Raw genomic sequence first — 27,201 nt, 5'->3', positions numbered from 1 at the left:
ATCAAAAACCGATACACAGAGTTATGTATCTTAGTGTAGTCTACTTGTGTGCCAAGTTATATTGAAATTAGACCAAAACTGTAGGAGGAGTAGCATTTTGAAAAATTGTTTACAGACAGACCGACAGACGGACAGCTAGACAGACAGACAGACGGACGGACGCCAGACGCATTACTATCGCATAAGCTCTTCTGGTCTCTGACCAGTAGAGCTAAAAAACATACCTAGGCCATACTTTTTGAAGCGTTAGGGCTAGGGCTTTCATACTTCACATATTCAATCCTTGTGACAAGACTTTTTATTGGATACCAAGAACTTTGACCCTTTGACCTTGGGCTTTGACCTACTATTTTAAAACTTTAACCTTGGCCATAACTTTTGAGCAAGTGGTGCTATGGCTTTCATATTTCACAATTGTATTTCTTGTGAGAAGACCTTTCTTTGGGTAGGGCTAGGGCTTTCATATTTTACATTCGCAATCCTTGTGAAATGCTATGAAGGTTTCCGAAATGAAATGCAGCGCAAGATCTATATTGTAATCATACTAAAAATGTAGGGTGGATAGCTTTTTGCAAGAATTTTATAGAAATTTCTAATTTTAAGAACCCTGACAACACCACTCATTTAAGTTTTTTTTAAAAAATCCGTTTCTCAGAGTAGTCTACTTGCCTACCAAGTTAAACTGAAATCTGTTGAAACTGTATACTAAGGAGTCACGTTTTGGAAGTATTTCACAGAAATTATTTATATTAAAAACCAGAACGTCTTTCATCGAAATCCAAAACAAAGTCAAACTGAAGTCAGACCAAAATTGTAGGAGAAGTAGCGTTTTGAAAAATTGGTTTCGGACGGACAGCTATCAGACGGATGGACAATGGAAATCTTAATCGCTTCTGATCTCTGACCAGTAAGCTTAAAACATTCTATTTCTTTTCTTCATTTTACATTCTCAGTGATCTATATTATAAAATCAGGTAAAACCATTTCAAACAATATATAATGAAAAATACCTGGATTTGTAATTTTAATGTTAATAAGAGGCCCATGGGCCACATCGCTGACCATATCAGTATAGCATACTATTTTGCTGTTCTTAAAACATTAACATATAAAAATCACCTATCATGGTTTTGCTGTTCTTGAGAAGAATATTTTAAAGATATCTTCCTATGAATTCTTATGTAAAACTTGGATCCCTCATTGTGGCCCAACCTTCCCGCAGTGGGCATGATTTGACTATACTTGATTCTTCACTACCTAAGAATGCTTCCATATAAATATCACTAATCATGACTTTGTAGAACAATATAAAAATTTAACTGTCCATTGTGGCTGCGCCCTACCCCCGGGGAACAATTTGAACAAACTTGAATCTACACTACCTATACATGCTTCAACATCAGTTTCATCTTTCTTGGCCCAGTGGTTCTGGACAAGATTTTAAAAGATTTTCCCTATGTATTCCTAAGTAAAACCTGATTCATCCATTGTTGCCCCATCCTACCCCTGGGGGGTTATGATTTTAACAGACTTGAGTCTAAATTACCTAAGGACAATTATATACGAAAACAGCTATAGGCTAAAATTCAAAAATTCAGCTGTACCTCAAGTTTCTGCCTTGCATTAAGCACACAACAGCTGTAAGCATACATAAATCATTTTATTTCAAGGACATAATCACAGGCCTCAAAATAGTTACACCTAAATGTTAAATAAATCACAATAAAATATGTCTCAACTTCCTATCATGCAAATCAAAAAATGTTTGTTTCCTGTAACATAATGGTTTGCCAAGTCTGGTAAACCGGTGTATTATTACCATTTTGACTTCGAGTCTTTTTTTTTGTACATGTATATCAATTAAAAAAAAGAATAATGGGATTATTAAAGTGACTGTCACAGAAAACAATCATGTTTTTCCCATCAACAGGAATACAATGAAGACTATTCATGAAGAAATGACCAGATGAAATTCATGTATGCACAACTGGCATGTATCAATGGATGCTACCTGCAAAAGTTTCATCATCAGGGCAGTTTATTGTTATCTATGCTTATCATCAACAATTTCATTTTTAGCCTCTTTTTTGAAAAAGAAAGAATTCCTTCTTATCAATGAAAATAATATACGATAAAGTAGGTTTAGTTACATCAGAAATACCCCATCCCCCCCCCCCCCCCAATTTTTTTTACCTTTACCCACTGTAGTGAAGATTTTTTCATAATAAACACAAATCTTTCCTGATTACTGCTTCATTGTGTGACTCAATAATGACAGACAGACACACAGACAACAGATTGAGTGACCCTGTATCTGCCATGTGTTGCAGGCAACACAAATATGATGTTGCAATGAAGTTGGTCCCATGTTATCAAGACTTAAACACTCCAACTAGTGCAGGCCGCAGGGTTCTCTCATGCAGTCTGTATCCTAATTTTTCAAGGGTGGCAACACTGGAAGCCATTTTAGGATCTTCAGCTGGAACTTGAAACAATGCTTCATGGAGGTGAGGATCAAACTTCTCTCCCTTCTGGGGAATAATTTGTTCAAGTCCATGTTTTAGGAATACTTTTTGAAGTTGTGCCTCTGTCATCACCAATCCATTAAAAAGGTCTTCCAGATGCTTGTTCTTCTTCAATTCTTCCTCTGGTATGCTTTGTGTTGCTTGCTGTAAGATGTCAGCCACTTCCAAAAGATCTTTGCAGAATCCTTGAATTCCGAAAAGTTTGGTGTCTGTGACTTGCTTTGACATCCGCTGTCTTACGTTCTCTGTTTCTGCAAGAGCCCTCATGTATTTGTCCTATAAAGAAATTTAATAATCAATCATTAAGAATTTTCTAATTCAAGTTATGCTATTGCCTTGTAAAGACATAAACACAGTAATGTTATTTTTTGCAAACTTTATAGATCTTAATTAAACCTGCAGTTTTGAACCACAAAAACCACAGATAATCAAAAAGCAGTGAAAGGTCAGACAAGTATTTTTGATCAACAAGCAATTTTCTTTGGTTGATTCAATAAAATCAATACTCTCTACTCAGTTCCAGCTGAGGTAGCTCATCACCAAGCTTTCATCTCGAATTACAAAACATGACTTATCTGGTAGCGACATCATTTCAGGACTTAGATAGAATATTTGGATTTCACAGCTTTGAATGATTTTATTTCCTTAAGCCTTTTTTACTGCTACAGTGTCTGTTATGATGTGTTTACGTCGTCTGTGATGTTTTTCATCTGCCTCAGACAGTTTTTAGGGGGAAAAGTACACTAGGGCATCCTGTAAAATGTTTAATGCATCTAACAATCGTACCCCTATCTTTTAACTTAGACGTGACAAGAGTGAATTAAGTCCTAATGCTAGTACATAACACCTTGCATGTTTAGACTCATCATCCTTTCCCATCTCTTAATTCAACATTTTCTCTTTCATTCTTGATCATTTCGTGGGCGTATAGAATAATACCACATCATATTAAAAGCATGCTTTACTCATTAAAAGGTATTGTTTTAGGAGACTAATTTTAAACAATTATCTTTATTTATGTACACATTACAAAATGAATTTCTTTTCTAATTACAGCATAAACACATTTGTTTCTATTTTCCATCTGTTATTTGATTTTTATCTGCTTAAAAGTCAAGCATGATCAATGGCTAATTCAGTAAGACTGTACATATAAGCAGATATACAACAAGAGACCCACAATTGTGGACCAAAATGTTCATCAAAATCATCTTGGCCTTGCTGTTCTTTATATATATTTGTGTATCAAATCTCAAAAACAATGTTGTTGAAATAGTCCTGTACTTTACTTTGGATTGGAAAAAAAAATTGGTGAAGGGGAGGAGTTTTTGCCAAGTTTGGTTGAAATTTGTGCAGTGGTTCTGGAAGAGAGTTAAAAAAAAAAAAAAGAAGTAATTAAAAGTTTATAGAAAAACAGACAATTGGACAGGCCAGACAATGGATGATCACATTGGAAAGCTCAGGTGGGCTAAAAACTATTTCAAAGCTCTGTTCTAGTGGCTACATTATAAGAACATTAACACATGACTGAAATTTTCATTTGTCTTTTCCGAGTCGGAATTTGTCATTCAGGAGAGAGAGAGAGAGAGAAAACCAACTTCACTATTTCATGTTATGAAAACCGTTAACCCAACTCAGGTACATGTAATCTTCTAAATTTTGACATGTAGCACTCTGGCAACTTTAGTCAAATGTACTCATTTACAAGTGTAGTCTTGTTTTTAATTCCAACAATTAAAACTGTAAACATGTAAACAATCACTCTAGAGTACAAGTAACACTGCCATTTTTATTTTCTGTATCCTTCAGATGCCTTCAATAATATTTATGGCTAGACTTAAGAATAAATAAATTCAAATGCACTAAAGTGTTAAGCACGAGTACTCAAACACAATGAGAGAGGCACCATAGGTGCAAATTTTATATTTTTATCATGACATGTTCCAAAGTCTGCAACAGTTAAATGCCATAAAGACGTTCAAATGACTTAATCCTCAGAGATCAACAGGTTCATTTATTCAGAAGATACCATGTTCCATGTTCAAAAGCAAATCTGTAATTGTACCTGGATGAATTTTACATAATTATCTTAAAATATCCTAAATTCAATACATGCAATTTCAATTTTTAAACCTGCATTTTTAAATATGGAATCAACACTAAATATTAGGGATGGCAACGAGACTCGGATGTATATTTTTGAATAATTCTAAGCTTATTTATTAATGCATTAAACAATCTGTTTTAAAACGTGAAATACTCATTGCACTTGTACACACAGTAATTAGGATTTCCTACTCTAAATGACCGTTATCGCCCGTGGCAGTGTTTATACAGTAATTATCGTGACCAAGAACCTGTTACCTGGCTTTTCTCACCTTTAATTCGGCTGTCTTCTACCCTTATATTTTGATTTGCTTTAATCATTTGTTTTCACTGTACATCGTTTTAGGTCTGTTATGATTAAATAAAATAGATAATTTTGTCAATTCTCCGAGAAGCCGTAAATTCTCGGGAAAAGAGACAGATGATATTACGGTGTACATGCGCGACTGTTGATATGGTTGTGTTTGATTACATGCCAACGAATACATGTACAAATGGTTGAAGGAAAGGCTTTAAAAAACTGATGTCCATCGTTGCACCAAACTACAAAATACCGTCCCGTAATACTATAAAATCTATGATGGAAAAGTATACGAAAATCGTAAATTATTGGTCAAGTTCAAGTCAAACAGTAACTAATACATTCAAACGCAACAAAGAGTTACATTACAATTACGGAAGATTTAAAAAAAAAAAAAACGCCTTGAACAACTGCGATTTTATTTCTTGTGTTTATCTGATAAATAAATTGAACTTAAAGTTTTTAAATTTCGTCCTGCTCATTTTTAAAGACATGCATTTACGGGTAAACCTCCTATCAGAGCATGTGTTTTTTTTTCTACAAGAGTTTGCAATGTTTTACATTCATCAATCTACTTGTTCATATGTATTTACACTTTTACCGAGTACCCGGGTACTCGATCGGAAAAACGTCCGAGTAACCGAGTATTAAAAATTGACCGATTTGACATCCCTACTAAATATACATAACACCCATTAAAATTGACAAAAATATTCCTGTCCCCTATCACCCTTCTCATTAAGTGCCCTGCCCAGTCATTTTTTATTACTAAAGGTTGATAAGAAATAGAAGAAAAACTGAAAACAAGAAAATAACCCCCACCCTCCTCCACCAAAATATTAATTTTGGATAAGCTTTCATACATTTTTCAGCATGTATAGAAATGTTTTATTTTCTTTATAGTGGTCCTCATGAAAATTTTTTGATAATAAATTCCTAATGTATACAATGCATGCATTTAGAAATTTAATACAGTAACCATTTGCAATGTGGGCCCTTTCAGCATTAATTTCATTTAATACAATGATACAAATACAGTAAAACATGATTAAAACAAACACCCTTATGATGAATTTATGTATACAGTGAAGAAATTATCAATCCCTAAGGTATTGAAACATATTTTCTTATTGGATATGACAAATTATGTTTAAAACAAATCAAAATTGCACGTCACTACTTGTAGCACTTTGCTAAAAGCATGTTTTCCTAATTCTAAAAACATAAATATTATACACCACCTCTAAGAATTTTGTAAGTAAGGATGTGATGTGTTTGTGAAACACTTGAAAGATGCCCCCATATGACAGTTTTTGGTGAGGGTTGACGTTTCTGAAATGAAAATGTTGCTATCCAAGGTTCAAATTAAGGACATTGGCAACGTTTCTGGATTTTGTATAGAATTTTTCAAGAACTTTTGAACAGGTTTAAACCAAACATGTTCAATTCTGGAAGCCAGCCTTTCTTTAAAGATTTTGAAAAATCAATGTTTTTACAATTCTCAATGCATTTCCTATGTAAAATGTTGATAAAATGGTCCTATATTATTTTTAACCATAAGATTTTTCTAAAACCCATTTATTTCATAAAGTTTACACATAAAATACATTGTTGAATCTTCATATCCTTCACAAACATATACTTTGGCTCAAATTGCAATTATAGAAACAAAACACAGCAATACCAGCACTGTTTTTGATTTTGAGTTACGTCCCTTAACGTCTAATTATTATTCATAATGACCAAGAGACTGGTTGTTTGTTTCTATACTATAATTTACTTTATTTGAAAGGAACTGTCATTAAACATTTTTGCAAGAATTTATTATTAACTTTTAATGATATTCACATAATCTATAGAATCGTTCTCATCTGGCGTACCTAGCTATCACCACTTTCAGCATAATTATGTCACTTCTTTGCACTTCCCACCATACATGTACTTATTCTAAATTACGACCTGTTGACTGTCTGGCCCTCAACTCAATATAAACAAACCCATCTCTGCTATTCTTTTATTATTGTAGAGTTGAATATATCAGATAAAACACACACACGTGCTTTTGTTTACCTCTCAATCTGTAACACACGCTTTATTGGTTTTCACCGCCTAGAGAATTCCATACGGGAGATCACTCTCAATGACTATTTTTATAAATGAAAAAACCTGGGTATAAACCTTTTTTCTCCGGAAACCCTGCGTTGCCAATGACCTTAAGGGATCCTAAAGGGATGAACTTTTCATAAAAAAGACTAGAGTAATGTGAAATATTATGGCCTTGTCATATGAAAGACAGCTTTGAAATATGGTCACTGGTGCTAACTGTTCAAAAGATATATCCATGGTTTAGGTTTTTAAAAAGTGGGACAAATTCAAATGTCAAGGTCAAAAATATATCCAAGAAAAGGTCTGATCACAATGAATACACATGTAAAACATAAAAGCCCTAGAACAAATTGTTAAAATGTTGTGGCTAAGGTTAAAGTTGGGTAAATTCTTACAAAATTGGGTCAAACTCCAAGGTCAAGAGGTGCTTTGGATACCAACAATTTTGACCTTGGAGTTTGACCTACTTTTTGAAAAACTTTAACCTTTGCATAACTTTTGAAGAGTTGACATTAGGTCTTTAATATTTTGCATGTGTATCTCTTATAACATGGTCCTATCCTGTATACCATTAATTCTGACTTTTTAACCATAACCTTGAATTTTGATACAATTTTCGAAAACATTAACCTTCACATGGTTTGGGCCTGGGCTTTCATATTTTCCTAGTTTATCCATTGATGCAGGTCCTTCCTTTGGGTAAAATTTTTTTTTATTCAATTGTTGACCTTCAAGTTTGACTTGCATTTGAGAAACTTTAATCTATACTTTAAGCTGCCACATGGGGGAATCAGCATTCCACAAGCACATCTTGTTAGTACTCAGAACTTGTATTGTCAGTGCAAAGTACTTTAATCCATGTCTGTTTATGAGAATAAATACATCTCAGCTATCAGTGTGTGGCTAAAAATTAATCCCATCAAAGATCAAGTTCTAATATTTCTTAATACACTTCCTGCATTTTGTTTGCCAATTTGAAATTTTAGATCACTTAGAAAACTATTAAGCATAAATAGCAGTATAATTTAACAAGAGGCCCACGGGCCTTATAGGTCACCTGAGTATCATGTAACAACTTTACAACAATTGAATTGGGTTTATGTTTTAAACCAGAGGCCATGAAATTCACAATTTTGAAAGAGGCACCATTGCTAATCATAATTTTAAACTTGGCATGCTTACTCTTTTTACTTAATACCTAGAGGTAGATCAGAGTAACAAAGAGAAAATGCACTTCCACTTTTAATTATAACCAGTTGTGCACCCCATCCCAAAGGAACCCTGACCCTGGAGCCACATATTTCAAAATTTTGGAATTTTATTATCATAAATTTTATTTCATCATAAATGGTTGATTAATACCAAAGAGCAGATTTCAAAGCATTAATTTATTTTCAGACTATGTAATCCCCCCCTACCTCTGACCAAGGGGACATGAAATTTCGCTAGATGCACCTTTCTTCATCATAAATATATATACTTGGATCATTAGCATAATACACAGGAGCAAAGGAAAATATTTTCAAAGGATTAATGTATTTTCACTATATATAATCAAAAGAGCACCCCCCTTACACCAAATGGCAAAACCTCTGACAGAGGGGCCATGAAATTCACAAATTTGGTTGAGGAATTATAACTTTATTCTAAATTAGTTAATTTATTACCCAGGAGCAGAGAAGAAGATTTTGAAAGAATTAATGCATTTTCACAATATATTCAATAGAGCCCCGCCCTAACACTAGAACCCCTGACCCAGGGGCCATAAAATTCACAATTTTGGAAGTAGCACTCTTGCTCATCATAACTATGTACTTAGTTAGTTTATTTAATACCCAGGGGTTGAGGAGAAGATCTTTGAAGAATTAATGCATTTTCACTATATAATCAATAGAGCCCCCCCCTAACACCAGCACCCCTGATCCTTGGGCCATAAAATTCAAAATTTAGGAAGAGGCACTCTTGCTCATCATAACTATGTACTTAGTTAGTTAATTTAATACCCAGGGGCAGAGGAGAAGATCTTTGAAGAATTAATGCATTTTCACTATATAATCAATAGAGCCCCACCCTAACACCTGAACCCCTGATCCTTGGGCCATAAAATTCACAATTTAGGAAGAGGCACACTTGCTCATCATAACTATGTACTTAGTTAGTTTATTTAGTACCCAGGAGCAGAGAAGAAGATTTTCAAAGAATTAATGCATTTTCACTGTGTAATCACAATAGAGCCCGCCCTAACACCAGAACCCCTGACCCTGGGGCCATAAAATTCACAATTTTGGAAGAGGCACTCTTGCTCATCATAACTATGTACTTAGTTAGTTTATTTAATACCCAGGAGCAGAGAAAAAGATTTTCAAAGAAATAATGCAGTTTCACTATATAATCTATATAGCCCCACCCTAGCACTAGAACCCCTGACCACAGGGTCATGAATTTCACAATTTTGGTAATGGACTCAATGCTCATCACATTCATGCTAACAGTTTGCCTGCTTGATGTCCAGGAGTAAAGAAGAAGATTTTTAAAGATTTCATTAATTTTAGTGGTTTTGGCCCCACCCCTCAGGCCCCAGGTGGGGCAGGTACCATGAAATTGACAATTTTTGTTCCCCTTCACCCATAAATGCTGTATACAAAATTTGGATGAAATTGGTTCAGTGGTTTCAGAGATGAAGCTGAAAATGTTCAATTAAATGTTAACACACGACGAACAACGGACGCCGACGGACGAAAACGGATAGCAATAGGTCACCTGAGTGACTCAGGTGACCTAAAAACATATATATAGCAAGAATAACCATATAGTACATGTACCAGTCTCCTTTAGCTGCTGCTAAATAAGCAACCTGGTATGGATTTTTTTCCCAGATATTCTGAAGTGTCTTTTCCTTTACATAACATACCAGTTGCAGAAATACTGCTACTGAAGTATAATAACACAATACCATGGCATTTATTGGGTTGAAAAAATAATTTATTACATTTCATATAAATTATGAAATTTTGTAAACATTTGTAATTGAAAGACTGCATTCCAAAAATTGTTTTATTATCATTCTCCTTTCACCAAGAATTATGATGACTTCTTCGTTACATTTAAATAAGCTCCCAATGGCAGAATAAACTAAGAAAGACAACTCTAACTTGACAACTGATCAAAGTATTCCAACCTTCCAATTGTCATCCTCTTTGTGACGTTGGAACAATTTTTTTCCTGCCCCAGACAATTTGGACCACCAGCTGTCAGCCTGAAAATCCAGAGACAGAGGAATTTCACAACTCCGGCTTCTTATTAGCATGAAAGTGGGGTCAAGGGAAGCTTAAGGCAGGATACCCTAAGGTAGGGACTTCTTTACTGAAAAAACAGCTAAAATAAATATCATTCTACATGTCAGAGATTACCCTTTACATATTGGTCCAATTTTACGACGATTTTTTTAGTTACTTAAATTTACTACTCGTTTCATGTAAAGAGGGATGGGAGGGATTGCTTGACATTAGCAGGGCTTTAAATTACAAGATCTATAGCATAATGGTCAAAGTCTAGTTTATCCTGACACATTTAAAATTTTTGTTTGCAAACTTTAAGCACAAGGGTGGGGGGAGTAGGGGGAGGGGGCATAAAGTCTAGCATTCAATCACCTGCTCAAGCACTTGTGCCTGAAGCCTTTTTGAAAAAAAAAATGTATGAAGTAATAATCTAAACTCACAAACTGCATTTATGCTTTTACAATAAATTACCGGGTAGTTATGTCACCCAGTACATGTATTAGAAAGTTAAACAGTGTAAATTATTGAAGTTTCAGCCATTCCTGGTGATCCATGTTTTACTGTAAAGGTAAAATTGCCTAAAAAGATGCCTCCATAAGTTTGTCATTGATAAATACTGTGTTTTGGCCAAATATTACCATATTTGTTGATGTTGATGCATTTGAATAGCTCTCATCAAAATATGTATTTTTAGCAAACGAATTTTCATTAGAATTTTTTGAATTAGTTCTTTGAAACTGTCAGAGTTAAATGCAAAGAGAAACAGAAAGACAGAGAGAAGAACAGGACACTGTCCGATGACATTGCATGCTTCAGTCACATTCATGATGGGGCAAAATTTGAAAAAAATTAAACATCACATTCAGAATCTAAAAGCAACAACAAATTGCAGATATATGGTGATATCAAAATATTTCTGATACATTAGAAGTTGTGATGCAAATAAACACCACAATAAACATAAAAGCTGGCCTTATAAAGATAGAATTCTCCTCCATTTTGGTTTTTATCTTATATCAACTTTTCTTCCCTGTTTTCTTCAAAAGAACATTACAATGAATAGCCAATGCCTTTTTTCACTACAAGGTGTAATAAAAACTTATAATGACACTGATCAACCAATTTTCGATGACCAGTACTGGTAATAAGATATGACTGCACTAAAACAAAGTCCCACCTTGAGCCATTACAGAATGGATTCTTGGTTTATTCTATTCTAGACACACCAATACCCTCAAAAACAATGCCCAAAGTCAGTCCTCATCACGAAAAGTTTTGTGATTTCAAGTCAATTCAAGAGATTTCAAGTTTGTTAAAATGTAAGGCTGTATACCTTGAAAATGTGCCATGTAACTGCATGTATAGTATAAAGGTCAGTTTAATCCGAATTATTCTATATTTTATCTACCTTGAAGTCATTTGCCTGTGTCTTCAGCTTTTCACCCTCTGCAGTTAGATTCTCTATGATTTTCTGGGATTCATCACCTGTATTTTCCGATTTTTCTGATTTGTCTCCCTTTGCATCTGAGTTTGTAGTGCAGTACTGGCCACTTTGTAATCTTGTAAAGTAAAAGAGAAAATAATTAGGCTGAAGCCAACAGTTAACTAAAAATGATTTGAAAGTTCACACAAAGAAATTGATTAGAAGATGTTTTTCTCATCCTTATTTGAATTTCTAAAAACTACACTCTTTGACTAATCAAATCCAAGAAATAAATGCTGCACTGTACATGTATTTCAAGACAGTGACAAATTTTCATTCTGAAACCTTAAAATCAAAACATGCTCAGCTGACAGGCTCTGTTCAGTGTAAAATATAGATATAAAGGTACTCTGCCAGGTAATGCTTAAAGACAAAATTTTCTGTACATTTGTATCATTCAGGTAGAGTTCACCATTATAAGTTATGTGCATATTAAAACAAAGCTAATGAAACACGACTTACTGAAGACACTTTACAAGTTTACATACTCAATACCTATAGCTGAATACTACACAAGCTAGGAGAGATAACTCTATTACAAATCCAAGATCTGAAATGGGAATCGGATTCACAAAGAAAAAAAAATTATGCTAGATGGGAATTCTGTATGAGTCTATTGTGCAGACTCCCCTATATTCTGTATCACAGTGTATGTTTAACATGCTAAACAATCAGAAAGGCTTTCCATCCAGTTGACAAAATGGGCTTTTCCTGACAAGAACAAAATTTTGCTTCAATTCAGGATTTTTCCTCCACATAATCTAGGATGGATTAAGTCATTATCAGTGGTATCTGTCCTCTGTCCTTATGTAGTGCTAATCTACTTTCTGAAATCATGAATATACTGCACAACAATCTGCTCCAAGTTATTCTAAATTTATTCTTAATTTGTACTCTTGGAAATATTCAGAACACCACCAGTCTCTGTAGTTCTTCCAGGCACTACAGTATAAAGCACAAAGGATATAAACTCTGGAAGTGTTTTTTTTACTTCTGTTCAATTAATACATTTATATGTGCTGGAACGTTTTTAATATTAACCATATTTGAGAACAGAAACTATAATTAACTTCAGCATCAGCAATCACATCAATTTTTGCGGAAATTCATTTTGGTGGATCCAGGCATTGTTATTCCCAGGGAATAACTATGATTTTCATTTCCTCTTAAATTGAAAGAAGAGATCATGGATACAACAACATGTATGATGTAGACAGCATAGCAGCATACATTGAAAGGGACTGATTTTATTTATTTCATAACTTTAAAATAATAATAATGAGATATAAACTTGTAGAACAACTCCGCTATGTTAAGGACTGAAGTAGAAAATGTGATCCTAGCACCATTTTCATATGTTAAACATATTACTTTTTAAAAAAAATTGTAACAAAATAACTGAACACATGTAGAAAATGTAATACAGTTAACCATCATGGATAGAGCTGGGCGTTACACAGTAACAGTTATATTGCATGTATCAGTTGTTTGTCATGTGATAAGTATTTAAAACAAGAGGCCCAAGGGCTACATCACTCACCTGAGCACATCAGCTAGCAAATATCAGATCAGAACTGAAAGTTTAACGAGGTGGGGGGGGGGGGGGGGGGGGGGAGGGAGGGGGCTTGAATTTTAATACTATTTGAGAATGCCTTCATACACTACCAGAGGATGATTTCACATGAGTTTCATCTTTCCTGTCTCAATGGTTCTTCAGAAAAAGATTTTTAAAGATTTTTCCTATATATTCCCATGAAAAACATTGATCGGCCATTTTGGCCCCACCCTACCCCAGGGGGTCATGATTTGAACAAATTTAAATCTACACTACCTGAAGATGCTTCCACATAAGTTTCATCTTTCCTGGTCCAGTGGTTTTTGAGAAGAAGATTTTTAAAGATTTTTCCTATATACTCCTATATACTCCTATGTAAAACTTCAATCGGCCATTTTAGCCCCACCCTACCCCTGGGGGTTATGATTATAACAAACTTGAATCAACACTACCTGAAGATGATTCCACCTGAGTTTCATCTTTCCTGGACTAGTGGTTCTTGAGAAGAAGATTTTTAAAGATTTTTCCTATACACTCCTATGTAAAACATTGATCAGCCATTTTGGTCCCACCCTACCCCTGGGGGTCATGATTTGAGCAAACTTGAATCTACACTACCTGAAGATGATTCCACATGAGTTTCATCTTTCCTGGCCCAGTGGTTCTTGAGAAGAAGATTTTTTAAAGATTTTTCCTATATACTCCTATCTAAAACATTGATCAGCCATTTTGGCCCCACCCTACCCCGGGGGTCATGATTTTAACAAACTTGAATCTACACTTCCTGAGGATGAATCCACATCAGTTTCATCTTTCCTGGCCCAGTGGTTCTTGAGGAGAAGATTTTTAAAAAAATGCCATTAATTTTTCTCTAATTTATAAATAATTATCTCCCCTTAGAAAAGGGCGTGGCCCTTCATTTGAACAAACTTGAATCCCCTTTACCCAAGGATACGTCTTGTAGCAAGTTTGGTTGAAATTGGCCCAGTGGTTCTTGAGAAGAAGATGAAAATACAAAAAGTTTACGACGAGCCGCCGACAACAACGACTACGATGACGACAGACAATGGACAAATTTTGATCAGAAAAGCTCACTTGAGCCTTCGGCTCAGGTGAGCTAAAAAAAAATAGAATTGTTAAGCTGAATGTAGGAAATGAGGCAAAGGCAAGGACATACACTTGTTTTTGAAGAAAAAAATTGATTCACATTTAAAGATGTTTACTTTCTCTACCCAAAAAGTGCAGAGAGCTAGTCTGTGCTGGGAAGTTCTGAAAATATTGCAGAAAATGTGTACAATAGATAAAAAATTCCACTTTGCTTTAATTCTGTATTAAATAAAGTTATGCAAACCAGAATCAGCTCCCAGTACTTTTCAAAATATACACTATATAAGCAATTAATATTCCATATTTCAGCTCAAACAATTTAGTCTATGCCCTTACACTTTGATGTAAATCAAGAATACTCTTATCCTTGTAGTTCTATACATTCCTGTCCCTGTGCAGCTCCAATGCTACTAGATAAATCCATATTCTATTTACATTGTAAATAAATATCTTCTTTTCGTTTTAATGATTAGGCTTTTTAAAAAAACACACGATGACTTCATATCAATTTAAGGTTCATAAACCCTCTGCTCACTCATATAAAATGTAACCTTAATGATTTTCCAAAAGAGATGTATTTTACATGTACATTGTATAAGTAAAATACAAACAATTATAGCATAGCTTGCAGGGCAAAATTGGAAAAAAAAAGACACTTCAACTTGGAAATCTATAAAGGAAATTAAGGAATAATGGACATTTATGTCATTAACCCTTTCAACACTGTAGACCGATACATCGGTCTGATAAAATTTTGTCTTGGAACACGGTAGACCGATACATCGGTCTCAGACACTAAACTGAAAGTAAAACGTTTATTCTTAGAAATAGAAAGTGTTCTCTGCGCAAAATCTTTCGCTATGAATTATGGGTAGAATGATGTAAACATCCGTTAACAAAAATGGCGGACCACATGGCGAAAACCACGAAAAAATAAGGAAAATTAGATGATTTAATAGTAAAGAAAACGTAGAAGAAAGCAAAATGGCGGTAAACAACGAAATGCCCGATCTTTCTGGCGATGAAAGATTTAATAAAATCAGGGAATAAGACATTATAGATGTTTCTAGACACAAAACATAGGTAATCAGAGATTACAGAGCTCACCTCAACGAATGTTGTCTTTAAATAAGGCAAATTCACATAATTAACCAACAAAAAGTGTACCATTCCAAAAATGAAAATATTTAAGCAATTTTGATCTTATACTTTGAAATAGACCTACATAAAAAATTTAAACTAGTTCTTCTTCATGAAAATGTAATCAAAATCCAGCATCTGAAGCAAATTTGAGAATTTTCATCTCTTGATGAAAACTTTAACCTGTTCACTCAACCAGAAAATGTAGGTCAGATTCAGCATCCGAAGCAAGCCTGGTAGTGTGCATCCTTAGATGTATCATCCATGCAAGTTTGGTCAACATAGGGCTTATAGTTACTTGGAAATGAAACCTGCACCAAAAACTTTAATCTGTTCACTCAACCGGAAAATGTAGGTCAGATTCAGCATTTGAAGCAAGCCCGGTAGTATGCATCCTTAGATGTATCATCCATGCAAGTTTGGTCAACATAGGGCTTATAGTTACTTGGAAATGAAACATGCACCAAATACTTTAACCTGTTCACTCAACCAGAAAATGTAGGTCAGATTCAGCATTTGAAGCAAGCCCGGTAGTATGCATCCTTAGATGTATCATACATGCAAGTTTGGTCAACATAGGGCTCATAGTTACTTGGAATTGAAACCTGCACCAAAAACTTTAATCTGTTCACTCAACAGGAACATGTAGGTCAGATTCAGCATCCGAAGCAAGCCCGGTAGTATGCATCCTTAGATGTATCATCCATGCAAGTTTGGTCAACATAGGGCTTATAGTTACTTAGAAATGAAACCTGCACCAAAAACTTTAACCTGTTCACTCAACCGAAAATGTAGGTCAGATTCAGCATCCGAAGCAAGCCTGGTAGTATCCATCCTTAGATGTATCATCCATGCAAGTTTGGTCAACATAGGGCTTATAGTTACTTGGAAATGAAACATGCACCAATAACTTTAACCTGTTCACTCAACCGGAAAATGTAGGTCAGATTCAGCATTTGAAGCAAGCCCGGTAGTATGCATCATTAGATGTATCATCCATGCAAGTTTGGTCAACATAGGGATTATAGTTACTTGGAAATGAAACCTACACCAAAAACTTTAACCTGTTCGATCAACCGGAAAATATAGGTCAGATTCAGCATCCGAAGCAAGCCCAGTAGTATCTATCCTTAGATGTATCATCCATGCAAGTTTGTTCAACATAGGGATTATAGTTACTTGGAAATGAAACCTACACCAAAAACTGCACCAAAAATGTTAACCTGCTCCAAAAACATTAACCTGGTCATCCCTTTGCTGAAATTGCAGCATCTGAAACTTTGACTGATACAATGAAACACACTAGAACCATCTTCCATGCATGTCTAATCAATATAGGACATAGAAGTACTTAAAAAGAAAACTGCTCCAAAAAACTTAACCTTAACCTGGGACGCCGACGCCGACGTGGACGCCGACACCGACGCCGAGGGTATTACATAAGCTCCCCCAACTTCGTTGAGGTGAGCTAAAAATATGAGTTATTAACAATGTTGTGAAATCTTGTCGGAGAAAGTTGCCTCGGAATCGGAATATCGAGGCTCCTAAACAGAGGATGTTTTCCACGCCCCAGACTTCTTCCGATGTCCTGAAACACCCCGTTTTATTTATCAATAATTATGGACTTACTTTTAAATAAATTCTGACATATTGCATATCATTTTCCTCGGAAATAATTTCTCTTTTGAACGATGGTAAGAACATAATTGATTTTAAACTTCATAGCAGCAAATTTATTAAATTATTGCATAAGATCTGTTATAAAACGTAATTATGAAATTTATTAGTGTTTTTGACTTGCTAAATAATTTTGAATATATATAAAATTTATATCATTTAAAAGAGAAATGCCTCACCTTTCTAATGATGTGTCATTTATTAAAATATTCAAAGAAATAAAGATGTTATAGTATTTTTTGTGACGGAAGGTAAAATGTTTAGTGTTGCCCCAAGTTACTCAGTGTACCAGGGGTTGCTTGATAAAAGTTACTCAGTGTTGAAAGAGTTAAGAGTTATCTCTCTTATCAGAGTATCAATGAACTTTAAGCATGTTTTGTAATTATTAAACCAGTGAATCGATTCCTCAGGATCACTTATACTACGTCATGTTAAGGCTGCAAGGTGACGTCATATTTGATGAGAAACTTTCTTCTATTTCTTGACAGCATTGTAATCAAGCATGGTGATTTTACAAGATTTTATAAATAATTGATCAAGTAAAGAAATATGAGTTGTTATTTACGAATCATCATGTCGTTAATTTGATTTTAGTCGCTTGTTAAATTTTTCATGACATCACAATTAAGCTTCCAATACAGTGCACCACAAAATGTGAACTCAAACCTTCCTTAACATAACTGAGAATAGACTTTTTAGTCTTGTCCTCGGAGAAAGTGTGCTCATACTTAGGTTTGTTCCGCCTGACTGACAACTGTACATTTGATTGTTACGATTTGATATCTCTTTAGTGTTTCTTATATCAAGAATGGGCATGCATAAAGGATAGATAATTGAAGAAAAATACACAAGTATTTGAAAAAAATTAAAATAGTCTTTGAAAAGGCGATATTTAAAACTTTAAAAGTGTGGTACCAGGTGGATTCGAACCCACGACCTTAAAATGAAAGTTTACCACAGTCTAAAAGTCAGCACATATATCAACTGAGCTAGTCTGACTATCAGAATGAAAAAAATAAATTTGAAGCAGATTATCAAAATCAGGTTCTCTTATTTTTTGTAGGTTTTTAGTGAATTTCGACCCTAGGGCAGGGGTGCCCCTAAAAAATTCCTATCTTAAATTATTCCTTACACCCCAACCTATCAAAATATCACAAGTTTATTTAGGGGCAGGCCTGCCCTGAAGGACTTCTAGGTCAAAATTCATACAAAAATTTAACACTTTAACGGATAAAATAGTGTGCCGGCCGATTTTGGAGGTTTATTGTAAAGTTGTCAATAACAAATTTTAGGTGAAAAATCTAGATTTGAAAAATTTAGACATATATACGGTAGAAAACAACAAATGAAGATTGATCTTTAAATGTCACTTTTTCCGGGAAATACTGAAATTTTTTACCGACCCGACCTAAATTTTACCGGTGAAAACCGACGGTCCGGTGACTTTCGCATAGACTGATGTAGACTGAAATTGTTCTCTCCTATAGGTCAATTCTTTTGTCAAAGTGAATACATCCTTAGTTGAATATTTGTCCTCAATGGATTATTTTTTGGGTAAAAGACATATACAATCTCAAAAAGATTTGTTTTGATTCATTTGGTAGTTATTTTCAACTCAACCCCTTTTGTATTCTTAAAAATCATTTCGGGAGGAGATCCGCTCCAATTTGCTACATTGCTAGTATATGAACATATTCTAACTGTGGTAAGGATTTGTCCGGAGACAAAGTTAGATTATTCTAACTAAGTTAAACTACGTTAAATTTTGAACCATTATCCCACATGAATGGATGTGATTGCTTTTCCCAATGGGAAACTGTTAGTTATAACAATTTATTATATTATTTAGCTTAAAAACAAAATATTGCAAAATTTAACTCGACAAGAACGACACCCTCAAAGACTTTATGTAAGTTCATAATTCTTACGCAATTTTCAATATCATTGTAAATCATATCAACTTGTTCTTATGAAAAAGCTTTCATTTCTTGAGCACCTCACAATAAGGCCTGGCAAGGATGTCTTTTGCATGTCTTATTTGTTCATTAATTAACATAATACCAATTCAGAAAACTTTGCAAATGATGAAATTGAAAGCGAATCTTGAACGTTTCGTAACCTTGAAATACATATGGTAAATAAACGAATATAACAAGGTATTTCAAGGTTATCACTCTGTATAACATATACAAAACATAAAGTTATAATGCTCACCTATTCCACGTCACTCTCGGATAAATATTATGTCTTAAACTTCTTGAAATTGATGTGACAGTTCTCACGCACATGCCTCCGACGGTCGCCATTGTTGATTAAAATTTAGGTGCGCTTCCGGTCGGCTTATATATATCCGAAAATTGATCAAAACAATTACATCATTATATTTCATGCAAAAATTCCGTTTTTTAACTTATTTCTTAAATGAACTTTAAATCAAAGGCTTTTACTATACATCATCATATTTACAAAAATTATAAAATCATCGCGGTTTTCTAACGTATTTTGAGATGACCCACATCAATAACTCATACTCAAGTTATTCGAGTTAAACGAGATAATGCTTGAAATCCTTTCATTCTAATCAATTCTATAATAAAACGTTAGATTCTTATATATTTAATTTTGAAATCTCTTTTTTTACCATCATCCTTTACTGAAAGGCATAGCATTTATATAAATCTATTCTTGAATGGAAATTAATACGTTTGATTTACTCAAAATTAATCCTAGTTTCATTTCACTTTTCCTCCTAACTTTCTAGAAAATACTGTTACCAAACATACCAAATAAAGGTAAGATTGGATATAAAATGAGGGACACATGATTCTGCCCTAAACAAAGACAAGCATAAGAGGCAGTATCGTAGGATATTGGTCTATTTTTGTCAAAACATTGGTGTTTGTGATAAATACGTCTGCAACCTTCAACATTAAAACAGTGTGAAAGTAATGTACTGTAAGTGTTTGTATGTTTTTGCGTGCAGGAAGGGGGAAGAGAAAGAGAGCGAAAGATAGAGGGTGAATGTTAAATTGGATGATATAAGGTTATGTGATATAAATCATGTTATTCGCTTCGCGAATGAAATAAGTTTGACGTTGTACACGTTAACGTCATTTCTTGTATAAGAGGGATTCTAATGATGTTATACAGTTTATATTATTATTTTCGAATATTTAGTAGTATTTACTGCTATTTCAGGAAATAAAATAATACGAGAGAGAGAGAGAGAGAGAGCTCCAATACTGGATTCTTTAGATAATCGTTAATATATATGAAGAATGGGTAGCGAATCAAATAACATGAGCATACATATACAGAGACAACATTCTAAAATTCTATAAAAGGGTAGATTTTCAAAAGGTAAGGGTTCGTTTTAAATATATATGAAGAACAGGTAGCGAATCAAATAACATGAGTATATATATACAGACGCAACATTCTAAACGCCTATGAAAGGGGAGATTTTCCCCGGAAAAGGGTTTCTTTGGGGGACATACAGATAAAAAATGGGGCTTGGATTTTTTTGGGGTTTCATTCTTAAAATGATCGTGTTTTAAATGATCAAGGCATATTATAGGGAGAGAATCAAATAACATGAGTATATACCGACGCAAGTTCTGTTTTTACTTGCATGAGAGTCAATTAGACCGTATCGATCATACATATGTGAAGAGCAGGTAGCGAATCAAATAACATGAGTATATATATATAAAGACGCAACATTCTTAAAAGCCTCTAAAAGGGGAGATTTTCCCCGGAAAAGGGTTTCTTTGGGGGACATACAGATAAAAAATGGGGCTTGGATTTTTTGGGGGGTTCATTCTTAAAATGATCATTTTTCAAATGATCAAGGCAAATCATAGGGAGCGAATCAAATAACATGAGTATATACCGACGCAAGTTCTGTTTTTCCTTGCATGAGAGTCAATTAGACCATGTCGATCATACATATGTGAAGAGCAGGTAGCGAATCAAATAACATGAGTATATATATACAGACGCAACATTCTTAAAAGCCTCTAAAAGGGGAGATTTTCCCCGGAAAAGGGTTTCTTTGGGGGACATACAGATAAAAAATGGGGCTTGGATTTTTGGGGGGTTTCATTCTTAAAATGATCATTTTTCAAATGATCAAGGCAAATCATAGGGAGCGAATCAAATAACATGAGTATATACCGACGCAAGTTCTATTTTTCCTTCGAGGTAAGTGAATAAATAACATTTAGCATTTATTTCTTTAAAAAAACATATACTTACTAAATTTCTTATTTTATAATTGTGTCAAGGGATCATTTTACTACCGACAATTCCTGAATGAAATATTTCTTGAGTACATATCATTCACTTTCAACTTGCACTTCTAGGCCTATGAAGGTAGCTGGCGAGTGAACACTCTTAACACCACAGAATAATATGAAAGAATCACAAAGACTTAATATAAGCCGTATAAATATTTTTTTTAACAAAACCACATACTTTCATGTAATAAACGTTTAAACTATTTGCATTTCAATCTATTTGCTGTTTATTCTGTATCAATATTGAAAATTAAGCAACATTGAGAGCAAAAGTAATATTATGTTTACTCCGTAAATTACAAGCAGTAAAATATTTGTTCACATTTTATAGCATACGAAATAACTAGCAAATGATTTAAGATGTATCACGTTTGAATATTTGAAACATAATTTTTAAAACTATTAAAATTGCGTTTATTCCGTAAATAGCATATATATATAAATTTGAAATAAAATTAACGGAATAAATACCAAACTTAATTCAATTATTTGTTTTCTCATTAGGTCATCAATAAATATAGAATGATATAGATGTGTCTAGTTTAACTATTACACATTCAACATAATTTTAGCTAAATGAAATAAAATTGCGTTTATTCCGTAAATTATGTAAATTAAGATATAACATTTTACGGAATAAATAGCAAAATTTATTTTATTGTAATTAATTAATTGTCTGTTGTCCAAACGGAATAAATAGCATATTTTTAAACTAATTTCTTTACATATCTTTTCTGTTTGTGATATCATAATATACTTCAGTTTACGTGAATTGCATTAGGCGAAAATTGTGTCGGTATATACTCATGTTATTTGATTCACTTCCTATAATATGCCTTGATCATTTAAAAAATGATCATTTTAAGAATGAAACCCCAAAAAAATCCAAGCCCCATTTTTTATCTGTATGTCCCCCAAAGAAACCCTTTTCCGGTGAATATCTCCCCTTTCAGAGGCTTTTTAGAATGTTGCGTCTGTATATATATACTCATGTTATTTGATTCGCTACCTGCTCTTCACTTATATGATCGATACGGTCTAATTGACTCTCATGCAAGGAAAAAAGAACTTGCGTCGGTATATACTCATGTTATTTGATTCGCTCCCTATAATATGCCTTGATCATTTAAAACATGATCATTTTAAAAATGAAACCCCCAAAAAATCCAAGCCCCATTTTTTATCTGTATGTCCCCCAAAGAAACCCTTTTCCGGGGAAAATCTCCCCTTTCAGAGGCTTTTAGAATGTTGCGTCTGTATATATATATACTCATGTTATTTGATTCGCTACCTGTTCTTCACATATGTATGATCGATACGGTCTAATTGACTCTCATGGAAGTAAAAACAGAACTTGCGTCGGTATATACTCATGTTATTTGATTCGCTCCCTATAATATGCCTTATGCTAGTTATAAGACAGAATTCTCCATATATTTTATTTCCTTAAATCATTGGTAATTTTGATTACCGAATGCTAAAGCAGGATTAAAATCACTCTTATACAGGCATTGACCTTAACGTGTACAACGTCAAACTGTGAATAACATGACTATGCCAGAGGCAGTATCGTAGGATATTGGTCTATTTTTGTCAAAACATTGGTGTTTGTGATAAATACGTCTGCAACCTTCAACATTAAAACAGTGTGAAAGTAATGTACTGTAAGTGTTTGTATGTTTTTGCGTGCGGGAAGGGGGAAGAGAAAGAGAGCGAAAGATAGAGGGTGAATGTTAAATTGGATGATATAAGGTTATGTGATATAAATTTAAATCTCAGCGAGATCCTAGAGACTAAATTTTTAGTCTCTATATGGATCTCACTGAGATTAGTTATAATTTTGTGTCATTTTTAGCTCACCTCGACGAAGTCGAAATGAGCTTATGCTATACCCCCGGCGTTGGCGTCGGCGTCAGCGTCCCAGGTTAAAATTTTAGGAGCAAGTCCATTCCTAAGTAACTATAAGCCCTACCTGAACCAAACTTGCAAGGATGATGCATCTAGGGATGTACACTACCAGACTTGCTTCGGATGCTGGATCTGACTTACATTTTCCAGATGAGTGACCAGGTTAAAGTTTTTGGAGCAGGTCCATTCACAAGATGAGTGACCAGGTTAAAGTTTTGGAGCAGGTCCATTCCCAAGTAACTATAAGCCCTACCCAAACCAAACTTGCATGGATGATGCATCTAGGGATGGACACTACCAGACTTGCTTCAGATGCTGGATCTGACCTACATTTTCCAGATGAGTGACCAGGTTAAAGTTTTTGGAGCAGGTCCATTCCCAAGGAACTATAAGCCCTACCCAAACCAAACTTGCATAGATGATGCATATAGGGATGGACACTACCAAACTTGCTTCAGATGCTGGATCTGACCTACATTTTCCAGATGAGTGACCAGGTTAAAATTTTTGGAGTAGGTCCATTCCCGAGGAACTATAAGCCCTACCAAGACCAAACTTGCATAGATGATGCATCTAGGGATGGACACTACCAGACTTGCTTCGGATGCTAGATCTGACTTACATTTTTCAGATGAGTGACCAGGTTAAAGTTTTTGGAGCAGGTCCATTCCCAAGATGAGTGACCAGGTTAAAGTTTTTGGAGCAGGTCCATTCCCAAGTAACTATAAGCCCTACCCAGACCAAACTTGCATGGATGATGCATCTAGGGATGGACACTACCAGACTTGCTTCAGATGCTGGATCTGACCTACATTTTCCAGATGAGTGACCAGGTTAAAATTTTTGGAGTAGGTCCATTCCCAAGGAACTATAAGCCCTACCAAGACCAAACTTGCATAGATGATGCATCTAGGGATGGACACTACCAGACTTGCTTCGGATACTGGATCTGACCTACATTTTCATTCCCAAGTAACTATAAGCCCTACCTGAACCAAACTTGCATAGATGATGCATCTAGGGATGGACACTACCAGACTTGCATCAGATGCTGGATCTGACCTACAATTTCATTCCCAAGTAACTATAAGACCTACCTGAACCAAACTTGCATGAATGATGCATCTAGGGATGGACACTATCAGACTTGCTTTGGATGCTGAATCTGACCTATATTTTTCATACAAGAGACCAGGTTAAAGTTTTGGGGACAGATTAATCCCAATGAACTTGAAGTCCTTGATATCTGCAGTATTAACAAATTTATGAATATTTGTTTACACTATACATGTTTTTCAAGCTACATGCGTAGAAATGTGTATATGCCATGTAAGGGGTTAAACACAATTTGCAAGAATATTGTTGTTGGGATAAATACTAGACATTAAGAAAATATGATGTGAGATCTGCATTACTTACACTGATAACATTCGTCGAGGTGAGCTTCGTAATCTTTGATTACCTATGTTTCTACTTCAATAAGCTCCATATGCAGATTTAATACTTTGTAACCTTTTGTATGGTTTTTGGTTTTACCTATTGAACATATTTGTAGATGGATGTACCAAAGAATTTGCACCTACACACATCAAACAATGACAGCATTACTGAAGACTTGACGGCAAATGCTTCTTCGCTGGGGGATAACGATTCCTGCTCTTCATCCTTTGTGTCACAACAGAACTCTGTAACATCACCAACAGATCAACTCCAGCCTGTGTTAAGATACAGTAGAAGCAGCAGTACAGATAGCACAGATTCCCAGGATAGAGGGGAGATCAAGTCTGTAGTGAGAGTGAAGGACCCTACACTAGATTTCTCTCCTCTCATGGCCTTACTGCAGCCTCACACAGATCTCAATAAGCCTCCAGCTAACTGGTTAAGGAGGAGGTCACTCCCCCAACAGCAGAAGACTAGGCAGTTTCTGTGGCCAAAAAGAGTTTCAAGGTATGCAATATAAGATGTGGAATGTTTTTAGATTTACACCTTTCTTTATATTCACAATCAGGGTTGTCCCTAAGAATTAAAATAGCAGGGAACAATTAAAAAGCAGAAGGGATTCTGAGGTTCTTTCTCCCATAAAGAGTTGAGAGATGATATTAAAATAGCTGGGGGATATGATTATAAGCAGTGAAGGTCTTATAGACAACCCTGACAGTATATAGTGGTACATTTTGGGGGGGGGGGGGGGTCTGTAAAAAAAAATAATGAACAGATGAAATTCCCAGAAGCTCTAGGCTAGGATTTTCAATCTTTTTCACAATATATGCCGACCAGTTAATAAACATCTGACTCCCATGATTATATTCTCGATCTGTTTACCTTTATATCCCATAATTTAAAATTAATTATAATTTTGTTCCTACATATAATATTCTACAATGCTGTGTTTTAGCATACCACAGTCTTAGAGGAGTGGATTTTACTATGCAGTAAAATTTTAATTATTTTGAATCACATTCTTTGGTCAATATATGCCAAAGCTAATATTAGAAATACCAATTTCTAATACTGTAATTTTTTCACCTTCCATTTATATTTAGAGTTCTCATTGATTTTCAGATAACAAAGGTATTGAATAAACTTTATTATTAACCAGAAACATTCTCTTTTCAGTTTTGCAATGGCAAACAATGCATTAGACCTTACAGGAGAAGTTGATGTGATCTCACAAGCTAAGGTGCTCGGATGTTTACTTGTTATTTAATGATTTTGGAACTTCCTTTTTTTTTACCTGGGATAAAAAAAATCTTAATGATTTGAAGTTATATGGAATTGTTGGTAATATACTCTAGTAGCATGTATATCAAATAAATTGTTAATTTGATAAATGTATTTCTTACAGACCTGTTTACTCTTACGATTTCGCCGTATTTTTTACGGATTTTTAGTCTAAAATACGTCTCACGTTTTGCCAACATGAAAATACGGAAATCAGAAATAAGTTAGTTTGGAATTTAACAGTTAGTTTTCGTTATGATCTGTCGTAGATTTCCTTTATTTATCGCTAAATAAGAGAAAGATTTTCAAACACCTAAGCGATATCCGGTTGCCAAAACGCTATGGTATTACAAAATGACAAAGACCTTGTTGTTAAACCATGTTTTTGTAATCAGAAAAGCAGTTTTTCTCTTTTAATATATGTAAAATTGATGGAAAATGAAATCTTACTGGCAAATGCCAAATCTCACGGACAAATCTAAAGAAAAATACTGAGAGACAACGTTATGGGTAAACAGGTCTGTTCTTATACTCCAGAATATCAAGAAACTGCTGAAGATGCCGTTTTCGTCCAAGTCCCAGATCAGTATGATGGTTCACAAGGTAGACAACTCCCTTCTGATTGATGACTTTGATATCCACAAAAACCTACTGAGAAAACAGAAGGTAAGTTAGTAGGTATCTGTTGTGTGAAATATTAACAGATATACTCACCTATAAGTCGGTATTTTGGAGTTAAATATTGGTCTAAAACTCTATGTCCAACTTAGAAGCGAGTCATAAAGAGATTGGCATTTTTCTGGAGGCTTAAATGTAGTATCTTATTTGCATTTCCGAGGATTATCAAAGAAAATGTCTGGATATATAAAATAGTTTATGTATTCTGAGATTATATATATAAAGTACAAGTATTTACATATTTTAATAATTTTATTTGTATTTTAAGTGAGCCTTGCCTCTTAAAAAAATAATTTAAGATTAAATATCATTGACATC

General features: G+C 34.4%; 2 protein-coding genes across 3 annotated transcripts in view; one reads left to right on the top strand and one right to left on the bottom strand.

The window, feature by feature from the left end:
• Positions 1-2,182: 2,182 nt before the first annotated feature.
• On the bottom strand, positions 2,183-19,589 carry LOC134273101 (grpE protein homolog 1, mitochondrial-like). 2 transcript variants are annotated; one of them, XM_062755278.1, is made up of 4 exons: positions 19,493-19,589; positions 11,725-11,875; positions 10,217-10,294; positions 2,183-2,801 (listed from the first exon to the last, which is right to left on the bottom strand). In XM_062755278.1, the coding sequence occupies exons 1-4, from the start codon at positions 19,582-19,584 to the stop codon at positions 2,373-2,375; spliced, it is 750 nt and encodes a 249-aa protein (XP_062611262.1). In that variant the 5' UTR covers positions 19,585-19,589; the 3' UTR covers positions 2,183-2,372. The 2 variants fall into 2 exon arrangements, with proteins under 2 accessions (XP_062611262.1, XP_062611263.1); XM_062755279.1 differs by lacking the exon at positions 10,217-10,294.
• Positions 19,590-20,003: 414 nt separating this feature from the next.
• The window catches only part of LOC134273100 (erythroid differentiation-related factor 1-like), a 43,242-nt gene continuing 36,044 nt past the window's right edge, over positions 20,004-27,201 (top strand). Inside the window, 4 exon segments of the mRNA XM_062755276.1 lie at positions 20,004-20,070; positions 25,040-25,431; positions 26,101-26,164; positions 26,743-26,871. Coding sequence (XP_062611260.1) covers positions 25,040-25,431; positions 26,101-26,164; positions 26,743-26,871 — 585 coding nt within the window. The 5' untranslated portion in view covers positions 20,004-20,070.

This window comes from Saccostrea cucullata, unplaced genomic scaffold, assembly GCF_032062105.1.
Source record: "Saccostrea cucullata isolate Sc308-1 unplaced genomic scaffold, CSIRO_AGI_Scuc_v1 ctg994, whole genome shotgun sequence".
Classification (NCBI taxonomy): domain Eukaryota; kingdom Metazoa; phylum Mollusca; class Bivalvia; order Ostreida; family Ostreidae; genus Saccostrea; species Saccostrea cuccullata.
This window is presented reverse-complemented; position numbering and strand designations above follow the sequence as displayed.